This window comes from Dama dama, chromosome 11, assembly GCF_033118175.1.
Source record: "Dama dama isolate Ldn47 chromosome 11, ASM3311817v1, whole genome shotgun sequence".
NCBI classification, from domain to species: domain Eukaryota; kingdom Metazoa; phylum Chordata; class Mammalia; order Artiodactyla; family Cervidae; genus Dama; species Dama dama.
Window position 1 is genome coordinate 66,875,440 of NC_083691.1, and position 13,843 is coordinate 66,889,282.

The following is a 13,843-nucleotide window of genomic DNA, read 5'->3' on the forward strand; positions in this document are numbered from 1 at the left end:
ACACACCAGTATCTGTGCCAGGTAAAGCATGGAAACAGTTCTTCACCAGCAGGTAAACAGCTGCTGCCCCAAGCCTCACCTGCCTCAGCTGAGGAGCCTGAACTAGCTCCAGGAAGCCGCCTGTGCGTGCTGCCAGGCCATCTCTCTGCTAGCATCAGCCCTTATTCCCACATGCTCCCCTCTGCCTCCAGCCCTACCACTGGACCCCAACAGGAGAGTGAACACTCTTAGTAGGAGCACTGGCACCCCAGTAGGCAGATGCTTGATGTACACCGAGCCCTCCAAGACTGGTCATCAGCCAATGGCCAGTATTTCCCAGGGACATCCCCCATGGCCTGTTATGAGAACTAAAAATTCCATGATGTGTTGAGAGTCACCAGAATTTTGTTTTTAAAACTTAATATCATTTTCCTGACTTCTTCTTGCCCTCAGCTCAGTACTTCTCATCATTGTTCTGCTCCAAAAACCCATCTGCTACCTCCTCTTCTAATCCACCTCCTACAGTGGAGTTGCCATTCATTCTCTCTCAGTCTATACCTCTCTTATTAGACAATATTCCTTAAAAGGACAGCCCTTTGAAACCCAGGCCCGCCTTCCAGGCTACAGCTGATTGAACTGGTGGACATCCTGACCTGCTGACCCGGTGTGGCCCATCAGATTCTCTTTCCTGGAAATCTGGAATTCAGGCTCACAAGACCTAATCAATTGGTTTTGTAGGGCCAAGTTGAATAATCTAGTATGGTGAGGAGGTTAAGATGGCTTTTTTGGGGGGATGGCTATGTGTAAAATGGATCACTGAGTTAAGGAGCCAGTCTGCAGTCAGAGAAAATCAAAGCATATTTTATCCAGAGAGAAGCAGAGATGTGATTTCCTATGATGCACGCTTGCAAGAGAAAGAAACAGGAAAAGGCTAGCTGCCTGATAACTGTGCAGAGTGTGAGAGGCCAGCAATATACTCTATAATTGAGTATCAAAAGATTCTCTTCTCACCTTGTGATCCCCTCCTTAACTCTTCTTTTTAGAAAATTTCCGTCTCTTGCAACTGATGATCTCTTACTTAGAAGGCATCTCATCACTGGTGGATCTTGTTTTACTCTTACCCATAAAATCAATACATAATGAACACAGAAAAATGTTTTAGTGACATTATTAAACAATATGTAAACTAAACAAGAATTCTCAATAACCTCAGAACAATTGTCTGACCAGCCTATATATGTACTACCAGTCCCAAGAAAGCGTCTTTCCTCTCAGGGAGGCAGAGCTGGACCGCCACTCCCCTCCTTCACGCTGACGGGAAGTGGAACGACAGAGAATTAGTGGGCAATCCTAGAATCCTTCAACTCCTAGGCTGAGGCCGTCCAGGTGTCTCCCTCCCATTGGGAGAAGAAAGGGGTGAACTGGTAAAGAGGTCAAGGTCGAGGTCTGACCACTCCCTTTGCTTTCCAGACAAACTCCACCCGCTCAGCTGCCTCAGTAGGTAGGTCTCAGTAGGTCTGTCTCCAACAGCAAGACTGAAGACTATAACTTCACTTTCAAAACTCAGGATCTCTGGAAGTAAACAAAGTCAACATATAGATTGCTGCTGGTCCTTAAACCAGCAGTTGCTAAAAACTGCACTGACTCCTCAATGTATAAACAGTTACACTGTTTAAATACGTAAAAAGCTACGTATCTTTCATAGGATATAACAGCATCTATACAAATGCAGAATGGTAACCAAAGCCTCAAATTTCCGTCATTTCTAGGTTAATCTTTTTAATGACTGCTTGTTTCTGGGTCCCCATATGTTCAGTATCTTACGTATGAGAGGAATGGGCTGCCTGGTAGGGAAGGTCAAAGGCTATAGACATCCAAGACAATTCAATGGAAAAATAAAAGTATTCTCAATAAATGGTGTTGGGACCACAGGATATCTGCATGCAAAAGAAAGAAGGTGGACCCTCCATCTCACACCATGTATAAAATTTAACTCAAAATGGATTATCTATCTAAATGTCAAAGCTTAACTATAAAACTCTTAAGAAAAAACATAGAAATAAATCTTCATGACCTTGGTTTACGTGATGGTTTCTTAGATATAACACTAAAATTATAAGTGACAAAAGATAAGTTGGATAAATTAGACATCATCAAAGATAAACTGGACATCATCAAAATCTTAAACTTTTGTGTTTCAAAGGACACCATCAAAAAAGTGAAAATACAACTTACTGAATGGGAGAAAATACTTGAAAATAATATATTAGATGAGGGACTTATATTCAGAATATATAAAGAATTCTTACAATAAGCCAATTAAAATGGGCAAAGGATCTGAATAGACATTGTCTGCAAAGAAGGTATACAAACGGTCAAAAATTTATGAAAAGGTAATCAGTATAATCAGTTCTTAGGGAATGCAAATTAAAAGCACAACAAGATACCACTTCTCACCCACAAGATGGCTATAATCAAAAAGACAGTAACAAGTGCTGGCAAGGATATGGTGTCACTGAAAATCTCATATGCTGCTGATGGGATTGTCTGGAAAACAATTTGGCAGTACTTTAGGAAGTTAAACATAGAGTTACCATATGATACAGCAACTCCACTCTTAGGTGAAATATACTCAAGAAACTAGAAAACATATGTCTACACAAAGGCTGTGGACACACTCTTCCACCGCCCACAGGGACATACTAGCCATCTCCTTAACTTGTTTCAACCACTTCTTGCTTGGTTCTTTCTGAGAAGAAAGAATACTAGGCTAGGTGACAACTTAATGAAAAAATTGATTCTGTTAATTTAATAATTTAATAAATGAGTCTCATATATATATATATATATTTAAAAATCTATTTCACAAGCTACCAATATCTTTTAGGTTCAGAAAAAAAAAAAAAAAAACCCCACTGATCTTCTGAGCTCTGAAACATATGAATGAGGTCCCAAACATCTTGCTGCTTGGCAGACTAGCAGCATCAACATCAGCTGACGGAAGCTGGTTGGAAATGCAGGATGTCAGGCCTCACACAGGGCTTACTCAGCTACATGTGCCTGGGTGACTCCTATGCACAATGATATTTGCAAAGAACTGTTTGCTGTCAAGCACTTTAATTACATTTAAGACCAATCCACATATGACAAATTGAATTAAACCTACAAGAGGAGGCTGCTGGCTAAAGATGTGTAGTCTGCTGGCTAAAGGATGGCTTTCTGTATGGGTCTGCCTCCTGGTGAAGGAGTCAGTCCCAGAAGCAGAGCCAGCAAGGTAAACCCTCCCAGCAGCTTCCTTTTTCTTGTTTGGTGGCAAATACATCACCTACATCACAAAGGTGTCCAGAACCGCCTCCTTGCAGGTAGGAGAGCCTCTAGGACAGCCTTGCCTAAAGATGCTGCCATGGAATAGGTTTTCACTTATCACAGTATAATCTACATTCTTGTTGACCACTGGTGGTAGGGCCTATATAATTCTTTATAAGAGAGCATACTCCAGGGTCATTATTTTCAAGCTGTGACCCATTATATAGTAGCCATATTTTAAAAACAAAACCATGGTCATATATTCTGAATTAAAAGGGATCTATGATATGATATGAGCAAGTATACTCATAACAATAACCGAACAAAATATTTGTGAGTGTCCTGGGAAATCTAGGACATATGGTGGCAAAACCCATGAGGCATTAATGACCTGGATGAGACTTACTATGACCTTGTCTTTCTCTGGATATCTAGACGAGAATTCTGGCCATACCAGGTTCTTTCCCATCCTGGTATCTTTGCACATAACCTTTCTTCTCCATCACATCTTCACTTACCTGCCCCTTCTCATCCTTCAGATTTCAGCTTAAACACCATCTCCCTAGAGCGTTGCTCTGGACACCTTATCTAAAGTAGCTCCTACACCCCACTTGATGTAGCTCCCCTCTATGGTCATTCCCTCCTTAGTACTTAGCACAATCTGTATTCACCTTGCTGTCTGGTTCATTCATTTGTTGGCCTTCCCCATCAGAATGGGGGCAAGAACTTAGTCATGCTCAATGCTGCACCTGGTATATTCTAGATACTAGTTTTTTATTAAGAAGTAAATGAAAAAGTAAAATCTACCCAATTTACAGAATATATAAACCTTAATAAAAATCACCAGACTAATAGCTTATTAACAAGAATAAGAGTAAAATCATTTATGAACAGACCATAGGTGGTTTAGTCACTAAGTCGTGTCCAACTCTTGTGACCCCATGGACTGTAGCCTGCCAGGCTCCTCTATCCATGGGATTCTCCAGGCAAGTATACTGGAGTGGGTTGACATTTCCTTCTCCAGGGGATCTTCTCAACCCACGAATCAAACCTGGGTCTCCTGCAATGCAGGTAGATTCTTTACCAACTGAGCCCTTTCATTACATGATCATGCCAATGAGCAAGCAAGTGAGATCCAATGAATAGAGGATGAGTGACTTTGCTTAAATCTCTTTCCCTCTCTGAGCTGTACCTGTAAAATAAAGGCTCTCTCTCATGTGTGTGTGTGTGTGTGTGTGTGTGTGGGTGTATGCAGTGTCTGGTACAGAGCAGGCACTCACCGCAATACAGGTTTGATTCTTTATAGTTACCCCTAAGTTTCCCTTATTCAAACTGGTCAAGCGACTGAAGAATATGAAACCAGATCTCCAGGCCTTCCTGTGAATCTGTTTACCCAACACCCCAAGCCCAACCATGAGGCTCTCTCTTCAAATTCAACAAGTGCAATTGTGTGTACTTGCAGTACCAGATAATTTTAGCCATGTCACAATTGAGAATTAAAAAAAAAAAATCTTTTTTAACACCTCCAGTAATTCACCGCTTCAGGTCATTGCTTCAAATCTGGTGATGTTCTAAGATGAACTTGAACATGGTTCCATTTGTAGATAGAGTTCTAGTGATCTACTTCAAATAGCCTTATATAAAGCACAAAACTGGAAAACAAGTTACAAGGAGTCAGACCGAGTTCTGGTTAGAAACAAGGCACAATGGTAGAGACCATAGTGACTAAGAAAAACTAAAGAGTGTGTAAAGAAGTGACGTGATAGCTCTGGGCTTTGGAATCAGACTGACTTGGGTTCCAATTTCCACTCTACAAACTGCTAAATAGTGACCATGGGCAACATCTTTAACCTCTCTGTGCCTTGGTTTTCTCATCAATAAACTGAGGCTAACCACAGCACCAACAGTTCTATGAAGACCTACAAGACCTTCTAGAACTAACACCCAAAAAAGATGTCCTTTTCATTATAGGGGACTGGAACGCAAAAGTAGGAAGTCAAGAAACACCTGGAGTAACATGCAAATTTCGCCTTGGAGTACGGAATGAAGCAGGGCAAAGGCTAATAGAGTTCTGCCAAGAGAACGCACTGGTCATAGCAAACACCCTCTTCCAACAACACAAGAGAAGACTCTACAAATGGACATCACCAGATGGTCGACACCAAAATCAGATTGATTATATTCTTTGCAGCCACAGATGGAGAAGCTCTATACAGTCAGCAAAAACAAGACTGGGAACAAGACTGTGGCTCAGAGCATGAACTCCTTATTACCAAATTCAGATTTAAATTGAAGAAAGTGGGGAAAACCACTAGACCATTCAGGTATGACCTAAATCAAATCCCTTATGATTATACAGTGGAAGTGAGAAATAGATTTAAGGGATTAGATCTGATAGACAGAGTGCCTGAAGAACTATGGATAGAGGTTCGTGACATTTTACAGGAGACAGGAATCAAGACCATCCCCAAGTAAAAGAAATGCAAAAAAAGCAAAATGGCTGGCTGAGGAGGCCTTACAAATAGCTGTGAAAAGAAGAGAAGAGAAAAGCAAAGGAGAAAAGGAAAGATATACCTATTTGAATGCAGCGTTCCAAAGAATAGCAAGGAAGGATAAGAAAGCCTTCCTCAGAGATCAATGCAAAGAAAGAGAGGAAAACAATAGAATGGGAAAGACTAGAGATCTCTTCAAGATAATCAGAGATACCAAGGGAACATTTCATGCAAAGATGGGCTCAATAAAGGACAGAAATGGTAGGGACCTAACAGAAGCAGAAGATATTAAGAAGAGGTGGCAAGAATACACAGAAGAACTGTACGAAAAAGATCTTCACGACCCAGATAATCACAATGGTGTGATCACTCACCTAGAGCCAGACATCCTGGAATGTGAAGTCAAGTGGGCCTTAGAAAGCATCACTACGAACAAAGCTAGTGGAGGTGATGGAATTCCAGTTGAGCTATTTCAAATCCTGAAAGATGACGCTGTGAAAGTGCTGCACTCAATATGCCAACAAATTTGGAAAACTCAGCAGTGGCCACAGGACTAGAAAAGGTCAGTTTTCATTCCAATCCCAAAGAAAGGCAATGCCAAAGGATGCTCAAACTACCACACAATTGCACTCATCTCACATGCTAGTAAAGTAATGCTCAAAATTACCCAAGCCAGGCTTCAGCAATACGTGAACCGTGAACTTCCAGATGTTCAACCTGGATTTGGAAAAGGCAGAGGAACCAGAGATCAAATTGCCAACATCCACTGGATCATTGAAAAAACAAGAGTTCCAGAAAAAACATCTATTTCTGCTTTATTGACTATGCCAAAGCCTTTGGTTGTGTGGATCACAATAAACTGTGGAAAACTCTGAAAGAGATGGGAATACCAGACCACCTGACCTACCTCTTGAGAAACCTGTATGCAGGTCAGGAAGCAACAGTTAGAACTGGACATGGATAACAGACTGGTTCCAAATAGCAAAAGGAATACATCAAGGCTGTATATTGTCACCCTGCTTATTTAACTTATATGCAGGGTACATCATGAGAAATGCTGGGCTGGAGGAAGCAGAAGCTGGAATCAAGATTGCTAGGAGAAATATCAATAACCTCAGATATGCAGACGATACCACCCTTATGGCAGAAAGTGAAGATGAACTAAAGAGCCTCTTGATGAAAATGAAAGAGGAGAGTGAAAAAGTTGGCTTAAAGCTCAACATTCAGAAAACTAAGATCATGGCATCCGGTCCCATCACTTCATGGCAGATAGATGAGCAAACAGTGGAAACAGTGGCTGACTATTTTTATGGGCTCCAAAGTCACAGCAGATGGTGATTGCAGCAATGAAATTAAAAGACACTTACTCCTTGGAAGGAATGTTATGCCCAACCTAGACAGCATATTAAAAAGCAGAGACATTACTTTGTCAACAAGGGTCCATCTAGTCAAGGCTATGGTTTTTCCAGTGGTCACATACATAAAGAAAGCTGAGTGCCGAAGAATTGATGCTTTTGAACTGTGGTGTTGGAGAAGACTCTTGAGAGTTCCTTGGGCTGCTAGGAGATCCAACCAGTCCATCCTAAAGGAGATCAGTCCTGAGTGTTCATTGGAAGGACTGATGTTGAAGCTGAAACTCCAATACTTTGGCCACCTGATGCGAAGAGCTGACTCATTGGAAAAGACCCAGATGCTGGGAAAGATTGAGGGCAGGAGGAGAAGGAGACGACAGAGGATGAGACGGCCGGATGGCATCATCGACTTGATGGACATGGGTTTGGGTGGATTCCAAGAGTTGGTGATGGACAGAGAGGCCTGGCATGCTGTGGTTCATGGGATCGCAAAGAGTCGGACACGACTGAGCGACTGAACTGAACTGAACTGAACTGAACCACAGTACCAACATTATAATACTGAAATGTTGGTTCTGCTTATTACATTCGTTCTCAGCCTCAAGAATCTTATATACATTTACAAATGAAAATATTCGGAGTGAAGGAACGGCACTAAATGACACATATCAAGTGAGCAGCTTTGGTCACGAAAGATACAAACCTTTAGGAGTGCAAGGCACTTCTTCATCTAACGGTGGCAAAAGGGCTCATGGGAGAAGCGAGATTGAAATGGATGGGGAACTTAAGACAAATATACAAATAGGCTCCCTGTGGTGGCCACTTCCTATTTGCCAAACACTGTGGGGAACCTTGTATGTTATCTCCATAAGCTACAAGTTAGATAACTTTAAATCTCCACTGCACTGATGAGAAGCTATTTTATTGATGACAGTTGAGACTCACAGAGATTTAGAAATTTTCCCAAGTCACCCAGCTGGTGGCAGATCTAGGTTCAAAATCAGATTTGTCTGACCAAAGCACATGCCCCCAACCACTATGTCACTGGGGAAAAGGATTGGGAAGAGATGGATGAAGGGAGAGAGAAATCATTTCAGCATGAGGCAGGAAAGTACAGAGTCATGGAAAATAAAGGTATAAAGGTAGGTTAATACCAAAGAGAAAGGAAAACTCAGGAGTTTGGACTTCAGACTGTGGGCAATGAAGAATCACTGTTTTGTTTCTGGTGTATGTGTGTGTTTTTAATTAAAAACCGCACTACTGCTATTGTTACTAAGAGCATTTACTAAGCACCAACTAAGGGCAAGGCCCCACACTAAACTATTTGCATATATTATTTCAAATAGTTACCTATTTGAAATTGAAATTCTGCAATTTAGTTGTTGTTAATTTCCTTCTTACAAAAAAATGAGGCCCTGAGAGGTCAAGTCACTCACCTAGATGCCTCTAGTAAATGGAGAGTGGATTCAAACCCAAGTGGGTGTGAAATCAGTCAGTGCCCTTTCCCCTAACGTGGTACTGCAGAAAAACCTCCCTTGCAACAGAGAGCCAGGAAAGAAGAGAAATGAAAATGAAGACAGGGGACCAGTCAGACACAAAATAGGGTCCCAGAATAAGAGAGAAATGTCTCCACTGGAGTCACCATGAAAATGATCAGGAGGAGACAGACAGCAAATGTGTGTATGACCTTTTCTTTCATTTGCTCCAGTTCTGTGTCATGGTCTGCTACCTGCAGCAGAAACCAAGTTAGTAATTATTCCTGCCTTGATTACTGTCCTTGCCTTCAAGCCCTGATTTGAGTGCTTCTGTTGCTTTAAGCATCTTCCTGTCCCATCACAATGCTATCAGAGGTAAAATATGGCATCATCCGCTAATCTGTTATCTGTATTGAAGGGTAATCATTCAAGAGAATAAAACTAAGCCTCCACATCCAATAAATCACATTATGCTTCACATATCAACATTTTAAAAAATCTGACTTAAACACATAGTCTTTCAAATCAGGAGGACACATATGCTGAGCTCTAATGAGCTCTGCCAAATCCTACATTATTATTAAAGTTCATCGTGATCTCAGAGATGATACGGTTTTCTAAAATGGAGTATGGTATCAATATTTGTTTGGCTGCTTTCTAGTTAGGATTCTAGGGAAAGTAGCACAATAAATAACGCAGTAGAAAATGTATGCATTATGAATATATCATTCAAACAAATGCAAAATCTATGTGGATGATTACTTAGAGATTCCATCTCATTTGATGGAATCAAGGGTTAGAAGTTTTAATATTCATGTCATGATTCCAAAACACCCCAAACATTTTTGCACTAAAATCTTAGCTTTAGTCCTCCTCATTCAATGACAAACATTAATATTTTAAATAGAAAATCAGTAGTATAACCAGTTCTGCAGAAATGAGTTGAAATTCATAAAGATAAAAGAATACATATTTCTTCTCCATATGTATAATTAATACACTAATATTCCTAACATTTTACAGTATTAATTTCAAACATCTAATATGTTTCTGAGAATAAATTATGAAGGAAATGGCACTTAAGAGTTCCATATACTAAGGATGAAAACAAACATGGTTTATATACTACCTTCACTGGATAAAGATATTTACATATATAAGATAAAGCAAAATAACAAAATAAATATTCCATATTATCTAATTTTACAGCTCCCATTTGTGTTTTTTAATCTATTTGGCTTAATTTTATTCCTATGTGCAAACACATAGATGGATATTAAAGAACTCTGCTATCCTACACATACTCAGATTCAACCAAATAACATGGGAAATTAAGTCCTTTTTCCGCAGGCAGCCTTGCTACTATGTCACTATTCAGCATAAGGATGTAACTGCCTTAATAAACAGAAACTAAATCATTGGGGGTTTTGTGTGTTCAACAATTGAAGCTCCCTGCAAATACAGTTAGACAAATAAATTCATTCACCTTTTCTTCAAATCTGAGTGTTTCAACTAAGTCAGATATCACGACAACCCCACTAGTCCAACAATCTGTCGTTAACAGTGGTTTACTGCAACTCCACCCTTCTCCCACCTTCAGTTTCAACAGTACATCTATTGGTTTTTTCCTGTTAGAGGAAAAAAATTAAGATGAAGAGTTCAAATTCTCAAAGTAGTTCAGTGAACTGTCACCTTACTATTATTTAACCGCAGGGAATTTCCTGTTTAATTGCCACTCTCTCCCTTCCCCAAAGGACTACATCTTATTTTGATGGTGTAATGGAAAGCACTGTGTTAAAAAAGGGCAAAAACATAATGGGTTTTAATTTTTAAACGTCTAACCTTTTCATGAGTCACTGTTAATCATTTGCACCTGTGACTTTAATAATCAGCTTGGAATTACAGAAGCAGAATCTCCAGGACAGAACTAGGTAAGAACTCCCCAATCACAACCATTATCACAGCAGGGAGACAAGAAAGCTCTTCTGTCAAATGTGACATGAAGAAAGTTTTAAAAGTCAGTTCCCCCAAATCTCAAGAACAGCAGAGCTCCTAGTACTTAAAATCTTCATCTTTTAAAAGTCAACATTTTTAATATATATATTTCACTATATTTTAATATATTAATATAGTTTTTTACTTTCTGTAACATATTCTTTCAACTTCAGGGCTTGAGGAGGAAAAGGGATCCAGAAAAATCACAACAGTACAAAGTGGGGTGGGGGGAAGCAAATCTTCTAAAAAGCATCCTTCCCATGGAGAAATTAAGGCCACTAACATTATGCCACTGAACCATTTATTTCATTATGAAATGAGACATACAGTACAAGCGGCAATATTCTGAAATGTGAGGGAGGTTGTTCTACATCAGTGAACACACAAGTCTGGAAGGTATAAATACGGTCTCTGTCAACTGTAGTCCATCCTCAGCAAGTCATTTTCCCTGTGGGCTGAGGCTCCCATATCGTGGAAACCTTCCCCAACTGCCAAGGGCCGAAAAGGAATTCCTTGTGAACAGCATCTGGACCACACCTTGTATGGTCACAGGAGAAGCTGACAAGGGCTGGACAAAGATGCATCTAGTCCAAAGATGAGAGGACAGGGCCAAAAATCAAAATATATCCCTTTACAATTTAATAAGGAGGACCTTTTAAAATGGCTATTCATCCAGTTTTGTCTTCACCAGTCCCTGCCACTCACTACTAGATGTTGGTCATTCTGTAGGCTGGCGGGTAGGGTTTTGTTGTCCAGAAACTGCCAATCTTTTATACCCTCAGTGATGGTGTGGAAGCATCCATTTAGTGTATGAATATGATTCTCAGCATTAAGTCACTGCCAAGTGAAATATTAGAGAACAAACTCCCCACCCACTGCAGAAATTTCCTAGTTTCCAAGCATCTGGAAAGAAGATCCCAAATTACCTTTAGCAAAATTTCCTTTTGGTATTTTTGTTTTTTCCCCTTAATCCTCTTACTTGCTGAGGAACCTTCTAAAGAGCCTCCCAAAGATGATACCCACAGTTCAGGTTATTGGTCCTAAATTTTCCTAGTAAGGGAGGGAAAGAGAAGTGTTTAATAGGTCCCTAGGATCCTTCCACTTGTAGCAGGAATGAACACCAAAAAAGCACCAGGACACTTAACTCCTTAGTGATTTAAAAAGCCTTGCTGAACAACAGAGAAAAGAGATTTCTCCCTCCCCACCTGCACCCTGACCCTGCTTCTGCCCCAGCCTTAGAATCAGCAGCCCTTCTGTAATTCCCTGAGGTGCCAGAGAGATTCCTTTATTCCATGGGGCGCCCAGATCTGACCCCACGAAATCCCAGTTAGTCATCCTTCTTCTCACCCTTCTAACCTCCACACCCAACCCCTCCCCACCGCCCCAGGCCACCTCCTTACCTGATAATGTCGTCGTTGTGTCCCAGGAAGAATTTTTGGCTGTGCTCGCGGGTGTTGTAAACCACCCCGACCCCAGCCACAAAGTAGACCACCTCCTTGCCGGCGGTGTAGTACAGGTTGTTGCGGCACTGGTGACCCCGGTACCCGTACACCCACTCCAGCCGGAGCTGGCAGCTGGGAGCTGTCCGATCCGCCATGATAAGCCGACCCCACTAGCCCCCCGGGCCCCCCGCGCACCGGTCCGCGGCCCCTGCGCGCCGGGTCTGTCCTCGCCAAGTCTCTGGCTGCGGAGGACCTGCAAAGGGCTCAGCGTGCAGCGCCAGGCGCTGATTTCCGCGGCGACGCACTCACACAGTCCAGCGCGCCGGCCGCCACCATCATCCACCGCCGCCGCCAGAGACGAGCCGCCGGTGCACGGCCGCCAGACCCCGCCGGGCGCCCCGGCTTCCTCTCCCCCGAGCTAGGCGTCTTCACCCGCGCGCGCGCCTCACTGCACTTGCGGGCTTCGGCCCCCGGGAGAGGTTCTTGGGAGGGTCACCCCGCCTTTTAAATCAAGGATCTGCATATCCAAACACTGATTACTCAGTTCGCTCACTGAAGTTTGCAGAGCGCGGGGCGGGGGCCTCGCAGCAGGCAGCGGGATTTATTCTGTGACAGCTTTAATTTGACAAGGAACTCCGGTAAGCTTTGCCATCGCCATCCTCGGATCCGAAACTGACAGTCTACATCCAGGAGGCGAGAGCCAAGAAGAAAGAAACAGATATTTTGCATAAGTCACCCAGTCCAAGCAAATGATCCCCAAACTAAACCAAGTTTTTTTAAAAAATTGTCAACTATTCCTCTTTTCTCTCTCCAGATCCATCTCCCCGCCCCCCACACCGATCCATCCTTTTAATGATACGAAATATGCCCTAAATGCTGCCGGGTGGTGGTTGCTGATACGATTTGAAAGAACATTTGCTGTTTCCCCATTCAGCCAGGGCAAACACGCAATGGTCATTTTTGAGACGCTCCAATTAGTTATGTATATATTCAGAATTCATATCCTCCGTGAACCCTCTCTTGGCCGAAAAAACCAAAACGAACTTAACAGCTCTCACTAATCAGGAACTCCAATGACAAGCTTCATAAAGATCTTTTTTCTGAATCCGAGGAAACTGAGACACTACGGTAGCTGGAGGCAGGAAAACACAACCTACAAACGCTCTCATTCCTGAAGAAATTAAATAATTAACAAGTGACCAAAATCCTGTACCTCTACCCAGAAACGTTTGCGCTGGCTATGGGGTCCCGTGGGTTCAAGGGTCTCGTCTCTAAGCCCGGCGTGGGGAGGAGCGCCCGCGGAACCACTGGGGACAGCGAGCCGCCACCACCACCCCCCCACGCGCACACACGTCCCAGGCATTGGTCGATGCCCACCCGAGGGATGCCAGCCCCCGGGGACAACCCGGCCTGCGCACAGTGCCGCCGCGGCGGCGTCCCGCACTCCTCCCACACCCGATCCAGGCTCGCCTGCGGAGCATCCCAGCTCTCCCGCCTCTAACCTCTGCTCTGAAACGGCGCCGCCTGCACGTCCCGGATCTCACAGGGCAAGCGAAATCCTCTGCTTGCCCGCCCCCCACCCCCCGGCCCCCCGCCCCTTTCTCCGCCTCCCGCACCGAGGACGGGCTTCGTCACTGGGACGCCACGGGAGACAGGTTCTTCCTCCAGTCTAGGCTCCGGGGGCGGGGCTACACCGCCGCTTTAGGGAACCTAGGCTGGCGGGTTACTAGGCGAAATCTCGGCGCTTGGAAACCGCGACGCCCCGGAGCGCTGGGTCCGCCCCGGAGCGCTGGGTCCGCCCC

At 43.1% G+C, this 13,843-nt stretch overlaps 1 protein-coding gene across 1 annotated transcript in view; it reads right to left on the reverse strand.

The window, feature by feature from the left end:
* EML6 (EMAP like 6) overlaps window positions 1–12,196 on the reverse strand; it is a 274,839-nt gene extending 262,643 nt beyond the window's left edge. The window contains exon 1 of the mRNA XM_061155430.1: window positions 12,000–12,196. Within this exon, the coding sequence (XP_061011413.1) occupies window positions 12,000–12,196 (197 nt within the window). The remainder of the gene's footprint in view (window positions 1–11,999) is intronic.
* Window positions 12,197–13,843: the final 1,647 nt, after the last annotated feature.